At 36.4% G+C, this 13,521-nt stretch overlaps 1 protein-coding gene across 12 annotated transcripts in view; it reads right to left on the reverse strand.

The window, feature by feature from the left end:
- Positions 1–13,521, reverse strand: part of LOC106871364 (protein kinase C iota type) — a 234,465-nt gene that overhangs the window by 99,114 nt on the left and 121,830 nt on the right. For 8 of the 12 annotated variants that reach the window (XM_089342950.1, XM_089342949.1, XM_089342952.1 and 5 more), the window contains exons 8-10: positions 12,907–12,982; positions 10,549–10,583; positions 6,364–6,396 (exon numbers count right to left, since the gene is read on the reverse strand). In XM_089342950.1, coding sequence (XP_089199076.1) covers positions 6,364–6,396; positions 10,549–10,583; positions 12,907–12,982 — 144 coding nt within the window. Of the gene's footprint in view, positions 1–51; positions 82–6,363; positions 6,397–10,548; positions 10,584–12,906; positions 12,983–13,521 lie in introns of all 12 variants that reach the window. The other 4 variants (XM_089342953.1, XM_089342946.1, XM_089342945.1 and 1 more) reach the window with 2 other exon arrangements.

The following is a 13,521-nucleotide window of genomic DNA, read 5'->3' on the forward strand; positions in this document are numbered from 1 at the left end:
TAGTTAGGTGGGTGGGAATCGATAACAGAACATCAGTAGTGTTTCTCTTACGCTATCAGATGTGACATCAGACCAGGTGTCCTGTGATGGAATAAAAGCATTTAGGAAAAAAAAGAAAAAGAGAAAACATAAGAATGAAGAGGAGGAAGACCTAGAGAATAAAAATGAGATTATAAAGAAAGAAACCAAAACAGTTTTGTGCTGATGAGAGTGGAACAAGAATTTAGAATTTGCAGTGAGAGGGGTCAGGGCCATGAAAATGGTTTTGGAGAGTTTTCAAACAAGGAAACAGAACAGGGGAGAGAAAGATCAGCAAAGTCACTGAAGCAGAACAAACAAAGAGGATGAGTTAGAAAAGAGAGGGTAACACCTGTTGAAGAGAGACAAGGAATGAGTTACTGTTGGCTGCACCGAAATAACTACAGTTAACTACTGATTATCCCAGCATCATTGAGACCTCGATTGTTTCTTTGACTCCCTGTTAGCAAAGAAACAGAGTAACTGGTCTTTGATTTTTTTTTTTTTTTTTCTTTGTCATAAACTGTCGAAGACCCAACATTTTTTAATTCCCACAATCTTTTCACAGACACACCGCTGTCAAGTGGGCTGGTGTCATTCGATGGCTAAAATGATGCAAAGCACATTGTGACCAGTGATGTGCAACAACATCTGATAGTCTGGTCAGTCACAGTCACATTGTGTAATAATTAATATTGGTGCAGGAGTGGCTGTGTGGTAAGTACCTTGCTGAACAACCACACGGTTCTGGGTTCAGTCCCATTGCATGGCACCTTGGGCAAGTGTCTTTTACTATAGCCTCGGGCAGACCAAAGCCTTGTGAGTGGATTTGGTAGACAGAAACTGAAAGAAGCCTGTCGTATACATATATATATATATATATATATGTGTGTGTATGTATGTATGTATGTATGTATGTGTGTATATGTTTGCGTATTTGTGTTTGTCCCCCAACATCATTTGACAACCGATGCTGGCGTGTTTACATCCCCATAATTTAGCGATTCGGCAAAAAGATGCCGATAGAATAAGTACTAGGCTTACAAAGAATAAATCCTGGGGTCGATTCGCTTGACTAAAGTTGGTGCTCCAGCATGGCCACAGTCAAATGACTTGAAATAAATAAAAGAATACTAGAGTAATTAAATCTGCAACAAAACCTAGGAATTGTGGATTCTACAGCTGGATGCCCTTCATAACAACAACCACTTTTTCAGAGTGTACTGGGTGCTTTTTTTTGCATGGCACCAGCACCAATGAGGTCGCTGAGCAATTTGCAAGGTGAAGCTCCCTCAGCTGGGGAAGGAGTAGTATTAAGGGAGGTAGCTTTGTGCTAGGTGATGAGAGGTTAAAAATAATAGTAGGGGGATGGAGATAGGGGTCTTGCTGTGGAAGAGCTACAAAAGTACCCCCAGTTGGAAAAGAAAGGGACTTAGAGAAAGGAATAGAGACGGGCAGAAAGAGAGAGGGGAGGAGAGAGAGATGGTGATGGAGACAATCAGGATATACCTTGACGTACAGTGCTGGGGGTGAATATAAGTGATGATGATAATTATAATAATCTCTTCTATTATGTACAATAACAATAATTATAGTAATGATAATAATAATGGCAATTAATATTAACGACATCAATATTTACATTTTTCATCTATTCAATAAGACATATTCCATATATTCAATAAGACATCCATTTTTATTTTATATTATATATTGTATATTATATTATATATTGTATATTCCATATTCTATATCCCACATTGGTTTTGCAGGAATATAAATAAAACATAAAAAACAGACAGTGTTGGAACTCTTTTAAACAAAATAATATATTCCTCTATACACAATCATACAAAACCCCTTTTTTTGTATTTATTTTTACTCGCATATATATATATATATATATATATATATATACATAATGTAACAAACGAAGAAAAAAATTTCTTCAACGGGGTAAAACATCCAATTCACCGGTACGTCAGTTGAATACCACAGAAATAGGGGTATAAATGCAAAATACAAACAATAAATTAAATAGAGAAATATAATTGACAATCTAACAATTTATATATTTTATAATATAAATATAATATAAACATAATATAAGACAACATAAAAAAATTATTAAACAAAAAATTGTTGGCTTTTTTAGTTTTTTAATAATTTTTTATGTTGTCTTATATTATATTATATTTATATTATATTTATATTACAACATAAATAAATTGTTAGATTGTCAATTGTATTTCTCTATTTAATTTTCTGTGTATATATATATATATATATATCAAACCATGCACACACACACACACACACACACACATACACATACATACGCACACACACACTCGCAGACTTCCGCACACGCACAGATATTCATCTCCCTTTTTCACTCTCCTGTCTTAGAAAGAACTTTTCCCCCACCACCTCCTCTTCCGGTCTTTTCATAATGTAACCTCGTGGGCATCGGTACCATTTTCCTCTTTCTCCGTTTTTCCATTCTCCGAACTTTCCATCTTTCCAACGAAGGGCTACGCCCGAAACGTCATACACTCTCTCTTTCCTTTCCTGAGCGTCCAATAATACTATCCATATCACGTCCTCACTTTGTTGTTTTTTTGTTATTGTTTTTTTGAACTATATATATATATATATATATATATATATATATATTCAAGAATTATCATGCAAAATTCTTCTGAGTCTTGGACAAGGCCAGCAGAGAGCGTTAGCTAATTACAGCAGCCCCAGTACTTAACTGGTATTTTATCAATGCCCAGAAAGAATGAAAGGCAAAATCAACCTTAGCTGGAATTTGAACTCGGAATATAAAAAAGCCAAACGAAAATGCCGCTGAGCATTCTGTCTGAAATGCTAACGAGTCTGCCAGTTTGCTGCCTTGTAACATGCAATGACGGAAAAAGTACAACTGCAATCCAAAAATATTGGGTCGGTGCAAATGGGAAGCAGTAATCGAAGTAGATGGGAAATCTGCTCTGGAATAATAATTTAAAGATGTTTTTGTTACATGTTGTTATTGTTTTTGTTGAATAAAATTTGTTGAAAAAAAACGCAATAATTATGCACCAACCCAATAAGATGCAACGATGAAAAAAGTACAACTGCAATCCAAAATTATTGGGTTGGTGCATAATTATTGCGGCTTTTTTTCAATAAATTTTATTTAGCAAAAACAATAACAATATTTAACAAAAACGTCTTTAAATGATGGTCTGATCATCTGCCAGGCAATTGGGAAACAGCAATTGAGGTAGAAGGTGAATATGCTCCGGAATAATCATTTAAAGATGTTTTTGTTACATGTTGTTATTATTTTCGTTGAATAAAATTTGTTGAAAAAAAAACCGCAATAATTATGCACTAACCCAATAAGATGCAAGGATGAAAAAAGTACAACTGCAACCCAAAAGTAATTTGCGGTTTTTTTCTGGCAAGAGTGGGAGGGCAAGAGGAGAAGTAGAGTGGCAGGGAGGGAAGGAGAGGAGTGAAGGTGGAAGGGAGGGACAGAAAAAGAAAGAGGAAAATAAAGAATCATAGATCCGTTGGTTTCATTGACAACCTGTATATGGAGACATGTTCAGACGTCTTCAAGCAATCAGACATGTCTATGAAAATTTCAGTCATGCATCTGCCACACCACTACATGCTAACAGAGCAGTCTCTAGATCAGTGGTTCTTAACCGCAGCGCCAAGGGTTGAATGCGGCCCTCAAGCATCTTCATGGTGGCCCTCAATGAACTTTATTCCATAAATGTAATAAATTCTTTAATTGTCTTGTGTCCTACGTTATTTTGGTGTGACCCCTTAAAAAAAAAAAACAGGTTTGGGATCTGGCTTGGATATTGAAAGGGGTTGAGAACCACTGCTCTATATGGCTGCTCAGTCTGCTAGAAACAACTGCCAAATGTCCTTCAAATCATGCGTTGCTATCTTCGAAAAAGCAAAAAAAAAGGAAAAGAAAAAAAAATGGGATGCATTGGACAAGAAGTAAATGTAGTCTTGAACATAGAATATCTGAATAAAAGATGGAATGGGCATGATTGGAACCCATTTTATAGGTCTGCTGAATCAAAACACATGGAACTAAGCAACAATTAATGCAGTTCTAGAGAAAAAACACCATTCCTTCCCTTCTGTCCATCATCATCATCATCATCATCATCATCAGAGCTTTGAGGTCTACCATTTGATGCTGGTATGGGTAAGACAAAAATGGCCAAGGTAGATTTACTATGGCCAGATTCACTTCCAGTTGCCAAATCTTAACTGCTCTGATGCAAAGTAAATATTCCCTGGTGAAGGTCCATGACTTAGTGTTTAGGGGTATTCAGCACATGCTCATAAGGTCGCGAGTTCAATTCCCAGCAATGCATTGTGTCCTTGAGCAAGACACTTTATTTCACGTTGCTTAAGTCCCCTCAGCTGGCAAACAATGAGTTGTACCTGTAATTCAAAGGGACCAACCTTGTCACATTCTGTGTCACGCTGAATCTCCCTCAGAACTACATTAAGTGTATGCATGCCTGTGGAGTACTCAGCCACCTGTACATTAATTTTATGAGACAGCTGTTCCGTTGGTTGGATCACCAGGAACCCTTGTTGTCATTACTGATGGAGTGTTACTGTGTATGAACCCTAATCTTGACATCGCATGAAGGTTGTAAACAAGCATCACCTTCATACAAGCAGTATGTCATTTATTCTTTTACTTGTTTCAGTCATTTGACTGCAGCCATGCTGGAGCACCGCCTTTTAGTCAAACAAATCACCCCCAGGACTTATTCTTTGTAAGCCGAGTATTTATTCTATCAGTCTCTTTTGCCGAACCGCTAAGTTACAGGGACGTAAACGCACCAACATCGGTTGTCAATTAATGGTGGCGGGGACAAAGACAGACATATAGACATATATATATATATATATATATACACACATACATACACAGAGATAGATAGATAGATAGATTGATATACGATGAGCTTCTATCAGTTTTCATCTACCAAATCCACTCACAAGGCTTTGGTCGGCCTGAGGCTATAGTAGAAGATGGTTAGGATTAGGGTTAGGTGCCATGCAGTAGGACTGAACCTAGAACCATGTGGTTGAATAGCAAGCTACTTACCACACAGTCACTCCTGTATCCATTTGTTTACAATTTCCATAGGATTAAAAAAATGTGTCTAGCTATAGGGAAACGTTACCTTTGCAAATAAGGTGAGGGGGTGATGATAGGAGGGGCATCCAGCCTTAGAAAATCAACCTCCACATATTCCACCCGACCCATCCGAGCATGGAAAAGAGGGTATTAAATGATGATGTTAATAATGGTGAGGAAGTCCAGTGATGCATACATCAAGCAAACGTTATCTCTGGATGTTGACATGAGACAAAGAAATCATCATAATCCTTTAATGTCCATCTTCCATGTTGACATGGATGGATTGGACGTAACAGAGAAAGTGAGCGAAACAAATAGTAAGAAGGACATTGTCATTTAGCCAACCAATACCAGACTGGTGACCATTTCCAATACAAAGCTAAACATTCAGATGGCAGCAAAAAGAGAGAGAGAGAGAGAGAGAGAGAAGGGGAGAGAGAGTTATAAAAACCTAACTAAAAACAAAACAATAAAATAACTAAAAATAATTTTTGAAAATATACGATATAAGAAAGAAATTTTGAAGCTCAGGCAATTTCGCAAATGAAATAGGTAAATATAATATAAATCAAATATATGCATAAATATATAAATATTTATAAATACACACACATATACATATATATATATATATATATATATATATATATATATATATATATCTGCACTAATATTGAACAGTGAGAGCAAGTGCTTAACACTGCATTGGTAGGATAAATATCCTTTGTTTGTAGGTTAAGGAGGCTACTAATAGTTTCATGCTGAGAGATATCTTAACAATTATCAAGTCTGCTACATGGAGAAACATTGGTCCTTGTTTCCATCTTGGTGTTCTCATCCAGGATGGAGAAGAGTACTAATGTTCCCCCCGTAGCAAGCTTCATAACCACTGAAATATCTCCGTACATCAAACCACTGGTAGCTTCATTAACCCTCACATACACACACACACACGCATGCGCTAATATATATATATATGCAACAAGTAAAATGCATTAGAATCAGGGGTACTAAGCACATTAGGATATTAATGCAGGACAAAAAATAGTAATAATAACTATAAAAAACTAAGGATCAGCACAATCCAGACATGTAAGTTACAGGCATCACCATCATCATCATCAACAGCAGCAGACAAAGCAATAAATAAAATAAGAGAATACCTCTGTTGATGGCGTCTGGGCAGGGCTTGTCTCCTTGGTAACGAGAATTGAAGATGAACAATTGTGCATTTTTTAGGATTTTTTTTTTCATGGCAATGGAACGGAATGGTTAAAATCATGACAAGGATGGAGAAGGATTTCTAGCTTTGTATGTGTGTTCTGAAAAGGATGTGTGTGCTAGTGTGTGTGTGTGTGTATGTGTGTGACTGTGAGAGAGTGTGTGTGCACCTGTGAGTGTGTGTGCGAATATGAGAGAGAGAGAGAGAGAGAGAGTGTGTGCTATTGTGTGTGTGTGTGTGTGAGTGACTGTGAGAGTGTGTGTGCACTTGTGAGCGTATGTGCATGTTAGCATTAGTGTGTGCAAATATGTGAGAGAGAGTGTGTATTCACGCACCTGTGAGAGTGTGTGTGTGTGTATGTATGTGCATATGTGTGTTAGCATGTTTGTGTGTGTGTGTGCGTGCATGTGTGTGAATATGAGAGAGAAAGAGTGTGTGTGCATGTGTGTGTTAGATTGTGTACATGAATATGCAAGAGAGCGTATGTATCAATGTGTATGAATGTATGTATGTAATATGCATGTATTAGCATGTGTATGTCTGTGAATGTATGTCTCCGAGAGTGTGTGTGCGTGTGAGAGTGTGTGCGCGTGAGTGTGTGCGCGTCCATGATTATGACTGTGAATGTGTATGCAATTGCAATATGGCTATGGTGAGATCCCTGCAAATCTTTGGCCTAGGCCAGTGTTTCTCAACCCTTGCGTAACCCTTAAAATAAATTACATCTCTCAAGGAACCCCTGCACAAAAAAACTACATACCATATCTTTCTCATATTTTTTCCATCATAGTTCACATAGTAAATACCATATATATATATATGTGTGTGTGTGTGTATGGTTATGTGTGTATATATATATATATGTATGTGCAGTTATATATATATATATATATATATATGTATATGTGGTTATATATATATGTGTGTGTGTGTGTGTGTGTGTGTGTGTGTGTGTGTGGTTGATATATTTTTTGGGGTAACATAATAGGTTTGATAGTATGATGTCTATACTATAATATTATAACAACCAATAATATGGTGTGCATGTATAGTAATATTACGGTCATGAAATTAGCATCAGCTTATCTCACACTTTCTCGTGGAAACCCTAGGAATCTTTTTCAGAACCCTAGGGTTCCAGGGAACCCCGGTTGAGAAACACTGATCTCGACCCTGTCCCTGTTTCAGTATAAGTATGAGGAATTATTACCTTGTCATATCTACTTCCATCTTAACACAGGTACAACACAAACTTTCAGGACTCTTATGGTCCAGAACCTCCTGTAATCCAGACTAATTTGCATTATGTAGAAACACCTCTTAATTAATTAACAAAATTTAATATTTGTTTAACCCTTTAGCATCAGATTACTCTGTCAAATGTAATCCTTAATTATCCACATCGTTTTGAATGAATCACACATTATCTTGTAGCTTTGAGATTTCAATGATGTGATTGTTTTTTTTTATTTTCAGAATGACACTGTAGGGTAGGTGTGAGAAGCTGAATCTGGTCAGTATAAACATAAACCTGGTAGAATATTTGGGTTGGGTATGGTTTGGAAGAATTGGTAATATGGAAAGGCTTTGGAACCAGCCAATAGATCCAGAAAATCAATATTGTACCTGTATTAAATTTTGATTATGGTTATGAGAATGGAGATATGTGTGTGTGTGTATATGTGTGTGTATATATATATATATTTATAGATATATATATATATATTATAGAATTATATATATATATATCATAGAATTATATATATATATATCATAGAATTATATATATATATCATAGAATTATATATATATATATATATATATATATACACATATATATACACATATATGAGGGGATGCTGGAAAGTTCCTGGCTTTAAAGGTATCTAGAGAGGTCTAGTTGGAGGCTCAATCTTCCAAGTTCTTTTTAGGGCTTTGAAAAACTGAAGGACTGCTGCAATAAGCAGGGGAATATGTTCAATAAAATCATAATTAACTGATCCTCTCATATTTTCTTTTACCCAAAGCCAGGAACTTTCCAGCACCCACCATATATATATATCTCAAATTATATACACAACCGAAAGAGCTACAAATAGTTTCATGCTGTTATGATACTTGAGTAGGCATATTTATAAAATACGTCATATATCTTAAAGCAATCTTTTAGAAGAACTGAAGGACTGCTGCAATAAGTGTGTGAATCTGAGAGGGAAATATATCGAATAAATTCATAATTAAATGATCCTCCTGTATTTTCTTTTACCCAAAGCCAGGAACTTTTCAGCCCCTCCCCTCTTATATACAACATTGGTTTCAGATCTTGGCACAAATCCGACAATTTTAGGGGAGGGGTAACTTGTTTAGATCAACGCTAATGTTCAACAAGTACTTATTTTATTAACCCTGAAATGACAAAAGGTAAAATTGACCGTGACTGAATTAAAGCACAGAATGTTAAGATGGACGAAATGCCACGAAGTATTTGGTCCAGCAGACCAGCAGTTCTGCTAGCTCATTGCCTTATATATATGTGTATGTATGTGTGTGTATATTGTGTAATATTAAATTGATTGCTTCTGTGTATGGATGTAGATATATCATCACCATCATCATATAGCAAGTTTCATTCCTGGCATCCCTAAGATGGTTAGACAGGACCCAACCAGTAGGAGGACCAAATATTGCTCCAATATCTCCTTTTGGCATGGCAGTTACAGCTGGATGCCCTTCCTATCACCAACCATTTTACACAGAATGTACTAGGCTCAATTTTCTTGCACAAGCACTAGTGAGGTTGCCTTGCCATCAGCAAAACCATTTGCGTTGGATTCGGTTGGTTTAAATAATAAAAGGTTAAATTGTGATGTTATCAGTCCGAATATGCTTGAGGTACATTTGAACTGGGGAACAAGCTCTTCACTGCATTTTGTCATGGAAAGTGTATCTCGTTTGTTGATAAATGGCGTGCGTATATATATATATATATATATATATATATATATACGCACGCCATTTATCAAGAAACGAGATATACTTTATATATATATATATATGTATATATATATATATATATATATATATATGTATGTATGTATGTATGTATGTATGTGTGTGTATACATATATATATATATATATATATATATATATATATATATATATATATAAAAATAAACAACAAGGATATGGTTTTTATTTTGATTTTAATCACCTTACTTTGAAATTGTATGGATAATACTGTACTAAGTTCTGGTGCCTAAACTTAAGTACCATATTCACCTGAATCTATCTATCTATATATATATATATATATATATATATATATATATATATATATATATATATATATATATATATATATATGTATGTATGTATGTATATATATATATATATACACACACACTTAGATCAGCTCGCAGTGTCACCTACCTAGACTGTGAGATGCTAGCATTTCAGAGTAATTATCTCCTCTTCAGTGGCAGACACTAGGCAGGCTGCATTATAAGCTGATTGAAAAGATTGACTCTCTTATGCTTTCCCAGTCACTGTAGCACTATATGGCAGCTCACCATAATTTTGCTTATCACTGCTTAGCGTTCCCCCTCTGTAATTTACCTACTGTGAGCCGCTGTATAGCACTACCAGTCACTGTATGGTAACTGGAAAAGCATAAGAGAGTCAGTCTCTTCAATCAGCTCGTAGTGCCACCTGCCTGGTGTCTGTCACCAAAGAGGAGATAACTACTCCAAAATGCAAGTATCCCACCGTTTGGGTAAGGGGCACTGTGAGCTGATCTAGGTGTATACACACCATTTGTCAACAAATGTGATATATTTTCCATGACAAAACACAGTGAGTAGCTTGTTCACCAATTCAAACGTACCTCAAGCATATTCAGGCAGATAACATCACAATTTTACTTATCAGTGCTTAGTGCTCCCTCTCTGTAAAAGGTTAAAATATTAAAATGATGATGATAACGATGTAGATATAAATGTGTGTGTTTCAGAGTGCACGTGCATAAAGTAAACCAGTTAGTATGTAAGGGTGCATGTGTGTCCGTGCATGTGAGTGAATGTGTCTAGGTGTTCTCTGTCTTAGATAGAAACAGATTTTCAACTAACCTCATTGCTACTCTCATTCTTAACACTTTCCAAGACTGTCAGTGATGGCAACAACAACAACAACAACAACAACAACAGCAGCAGCATAAAGATTGGTGTTCACAGCAACCATGGTGTTGGCAGCAGAGCAGCAGTGGCAAGGATTGGTGGTGTAAATAGAAAAGAAAGAAAACAGAAAAATTATTTAATCAAGCACAAAACGAAAATGGTTTCTTTCTCCACAATCTTATCCTAAAAGCACCAAGGAATGGGCCAATGAGAAACTGAAGTGAGCCTGTTTAATATAGGAGCCAAGAAAAAATCCTAAAACTGTCGTCTGTTGCTATATTTCTGATGAAACATGTGGCCTTGTTTCAATTGAAAATATTGAAGAATTTACTAAAATAACTTTATCATTATGAAGCTGGTGTTTTGAACATAAATTAAATTTTGAACATAAATTAAATTTGATGGATGGTTTTTATGTAAATCCCTTTAACTCTTTTGCTACCATATTTCTGTTGAAATACATGGCTTTTGTTTCAATTAATTTTGATAATGATGAAGAATTTAATGAAATAACTGTGTCATTATGTAGTTGGTGTTTGGGACAGAACATGAAATTTTGATGAAAATAAGGAGTTTCTGATAGAACTAGGGGTGATCTGAGGGAGATTGGTCCAAGCAGGGTTAAAACAGGAACACTATATGTGTCTGTCCTAGAGCACAGTGTTTCAGCCAAAAATTCTCTGCAACAAGGACCCTTACACTCTTAAAATAAGGGACCATTTATTGTACCCTATCCTTTTCAAATTGCAGAACCAGTTGTTTTACTTTACCCTCTTAAAATGAGTGACCAATTGTTTTAAGTTTTGAACGTTGAAACTTCAAAACACTCCCACCCTAAAGACGGGATGGTATCCCATCTTTAGTGTGTGGGTTTGTTCAATCAAACTGGCTGCCATAGTAAGGGTCCCTCAAATAGATCTGACCTGAGGCTTCTCACAACAAGAACACAAACAGCCATCATAAAAACTATGGAAAAATATAAACAACAAAACTGAACTAGGTTGGACAACAAATGTCTTAATAATAATAATAATAATAATAATAATAATAATAATAATAATAATAATGGTTTCTAAAAGAAAGACATGATCTGAAATTTTGAAGAGGATTTTAGATGTACCATCAAACCCAGTACTTTATCGTTTGCTACTTTATTTTACTGACCCCAGGGGAATAATGAGAGGCAAAGCTGACCTCAGGAGGATTTGAACACAGAATGTAAAAGAACAGGAACAAATACACACATCTAATAATTTTGCTCATCTACTATCCATGATATCTTTTATTATTATAATTATTGTACCGTCCAGTATTTATCTTTTAATATTATTGTGTGTCCTTTTATGTGTATTCATATTAGCCCTTGTGGCCAATAAAAGAATTACAATCATTATTGAGAGAGCAGCGCATGCCATCAAAGTGACACTGGGGTAAAATATACGAAGCCCAGTATACCCATCATGACTACCCGTCTGATAAGGGTATACCAGGCACATCCATCACAACCATATGTGCGTGACATGGTGGTCTCATATCAAGACAAACAGTGCATGACATCAAGGTGGGGACCAGTTAGAATTTTCTTCAGGTCAAGTAGCTCATCCCACTCAAAAGGTCTCTGAATAAAGTTTGTTTAAGGATGTTGAGCAAAACACCCATGTTTCCAAAGGTGAATTATCCAAACCTCAAAGAATTCCTCTCAACACATAGCTATGATGCTCCCCCACTACTTCTGCTCGTGAACAGAGATGCACATATCGTCAGCCACGTAAGGGACATGCTCAACTGGTTGTGGTCAAACAACTGACAAGCAAATCTGTGGTATTGAGCAGAATATTTGCTGTAGCCCATCTTTTTATACCAAGACAAAACAATGTACATGATAACATTTCCAATCAATTAAGATCAGAAGCCATGAGAGCCACTGCCTGGTACTGCATCAGGGCATTTATTATTATTATTATTATTATTATTATTAACATAACAATTATCGTTATTATTCAAGCTGGCAGAATCGTTAATGTGCTGAACAAAATCTTGGAGGAATCTCTTCTGGCTTTCTGCACTCTGGGTTCAAATCTAGCCAAGATCAACTTCACCTTTCATTCCTATGGGATAAAATAAAATACCAGTCAAGTACTGGGGGTGAATGTAATCGACTAACTCTCTTCCACCAATTTTCAGGCTTTGTGCCTATAATAGAAAGGATTATTATAATTATAATGATGATGATGAAGGCTTTGTGCTGAAATTTGAAAGTGTTGTTATTAACGTCTTCATTGTTAGTGTAATTATCATTAATTATCTAACCTGCAGAGTGTAATCCATTCTGAGAGGCTTCGTCTGTGTTGAGGGCAGGCTGTTCTTGGCGGTACATTGGTGTATCCTGACAGAAAAGAAACGGTTGAATGGAAATGATCAAAGATATTGAACAAGCCACTCACAGACTTCCTCATTCTCTCTTGCATCATTATCACATCACACATCAAGTTATCTTTCAATCAGGGATATGGAATCGAAACAAAAATCTTCGATTCCGACTCGACTACTATTGGTACCTCCGACTCCTCTACTAACTATTGGCACCTCCGACTCTTCTACTATTGGCACCTCCGACTCCTCTACTATTGGCACCTCCGACTCCTCTACTATTGGCACCTCCGACTCCTCTACTATTGGCACCTCCGACTCCTCTACTATTGGCACCTCCGACTCCTCTACTATTGGCACCTCCGACTCCTCTACTATTGGCACCTCCGACTCCTCTACTATTGGCACCTCCGACTCCTCTACTATTGGCACCTCCGACTCCTCTATTATTGGCACCTTCGACTCCTCTACTATTGGCACCTCTGACTCCTCTACTATTGGCACCTCCGACTCCTCTACTATTGGTACCTCCGACTCCTCTACTATTGGTACCTC

This window comes from Octopus bimaculoides, chromosome 26 (assembly GCF_046866305.1).
Source record: "Octopus bimaculoides isolate indiv1 chromosome 26, ASM4686630v1, whole genome shotgun sequence".
NCBI classification, from domain to species: Eukaryota; Metazoa; Mollusca; class Cephalopoda; order Octopoda; family Octopodidae; genus Octopus; species Octopus bimaculoides.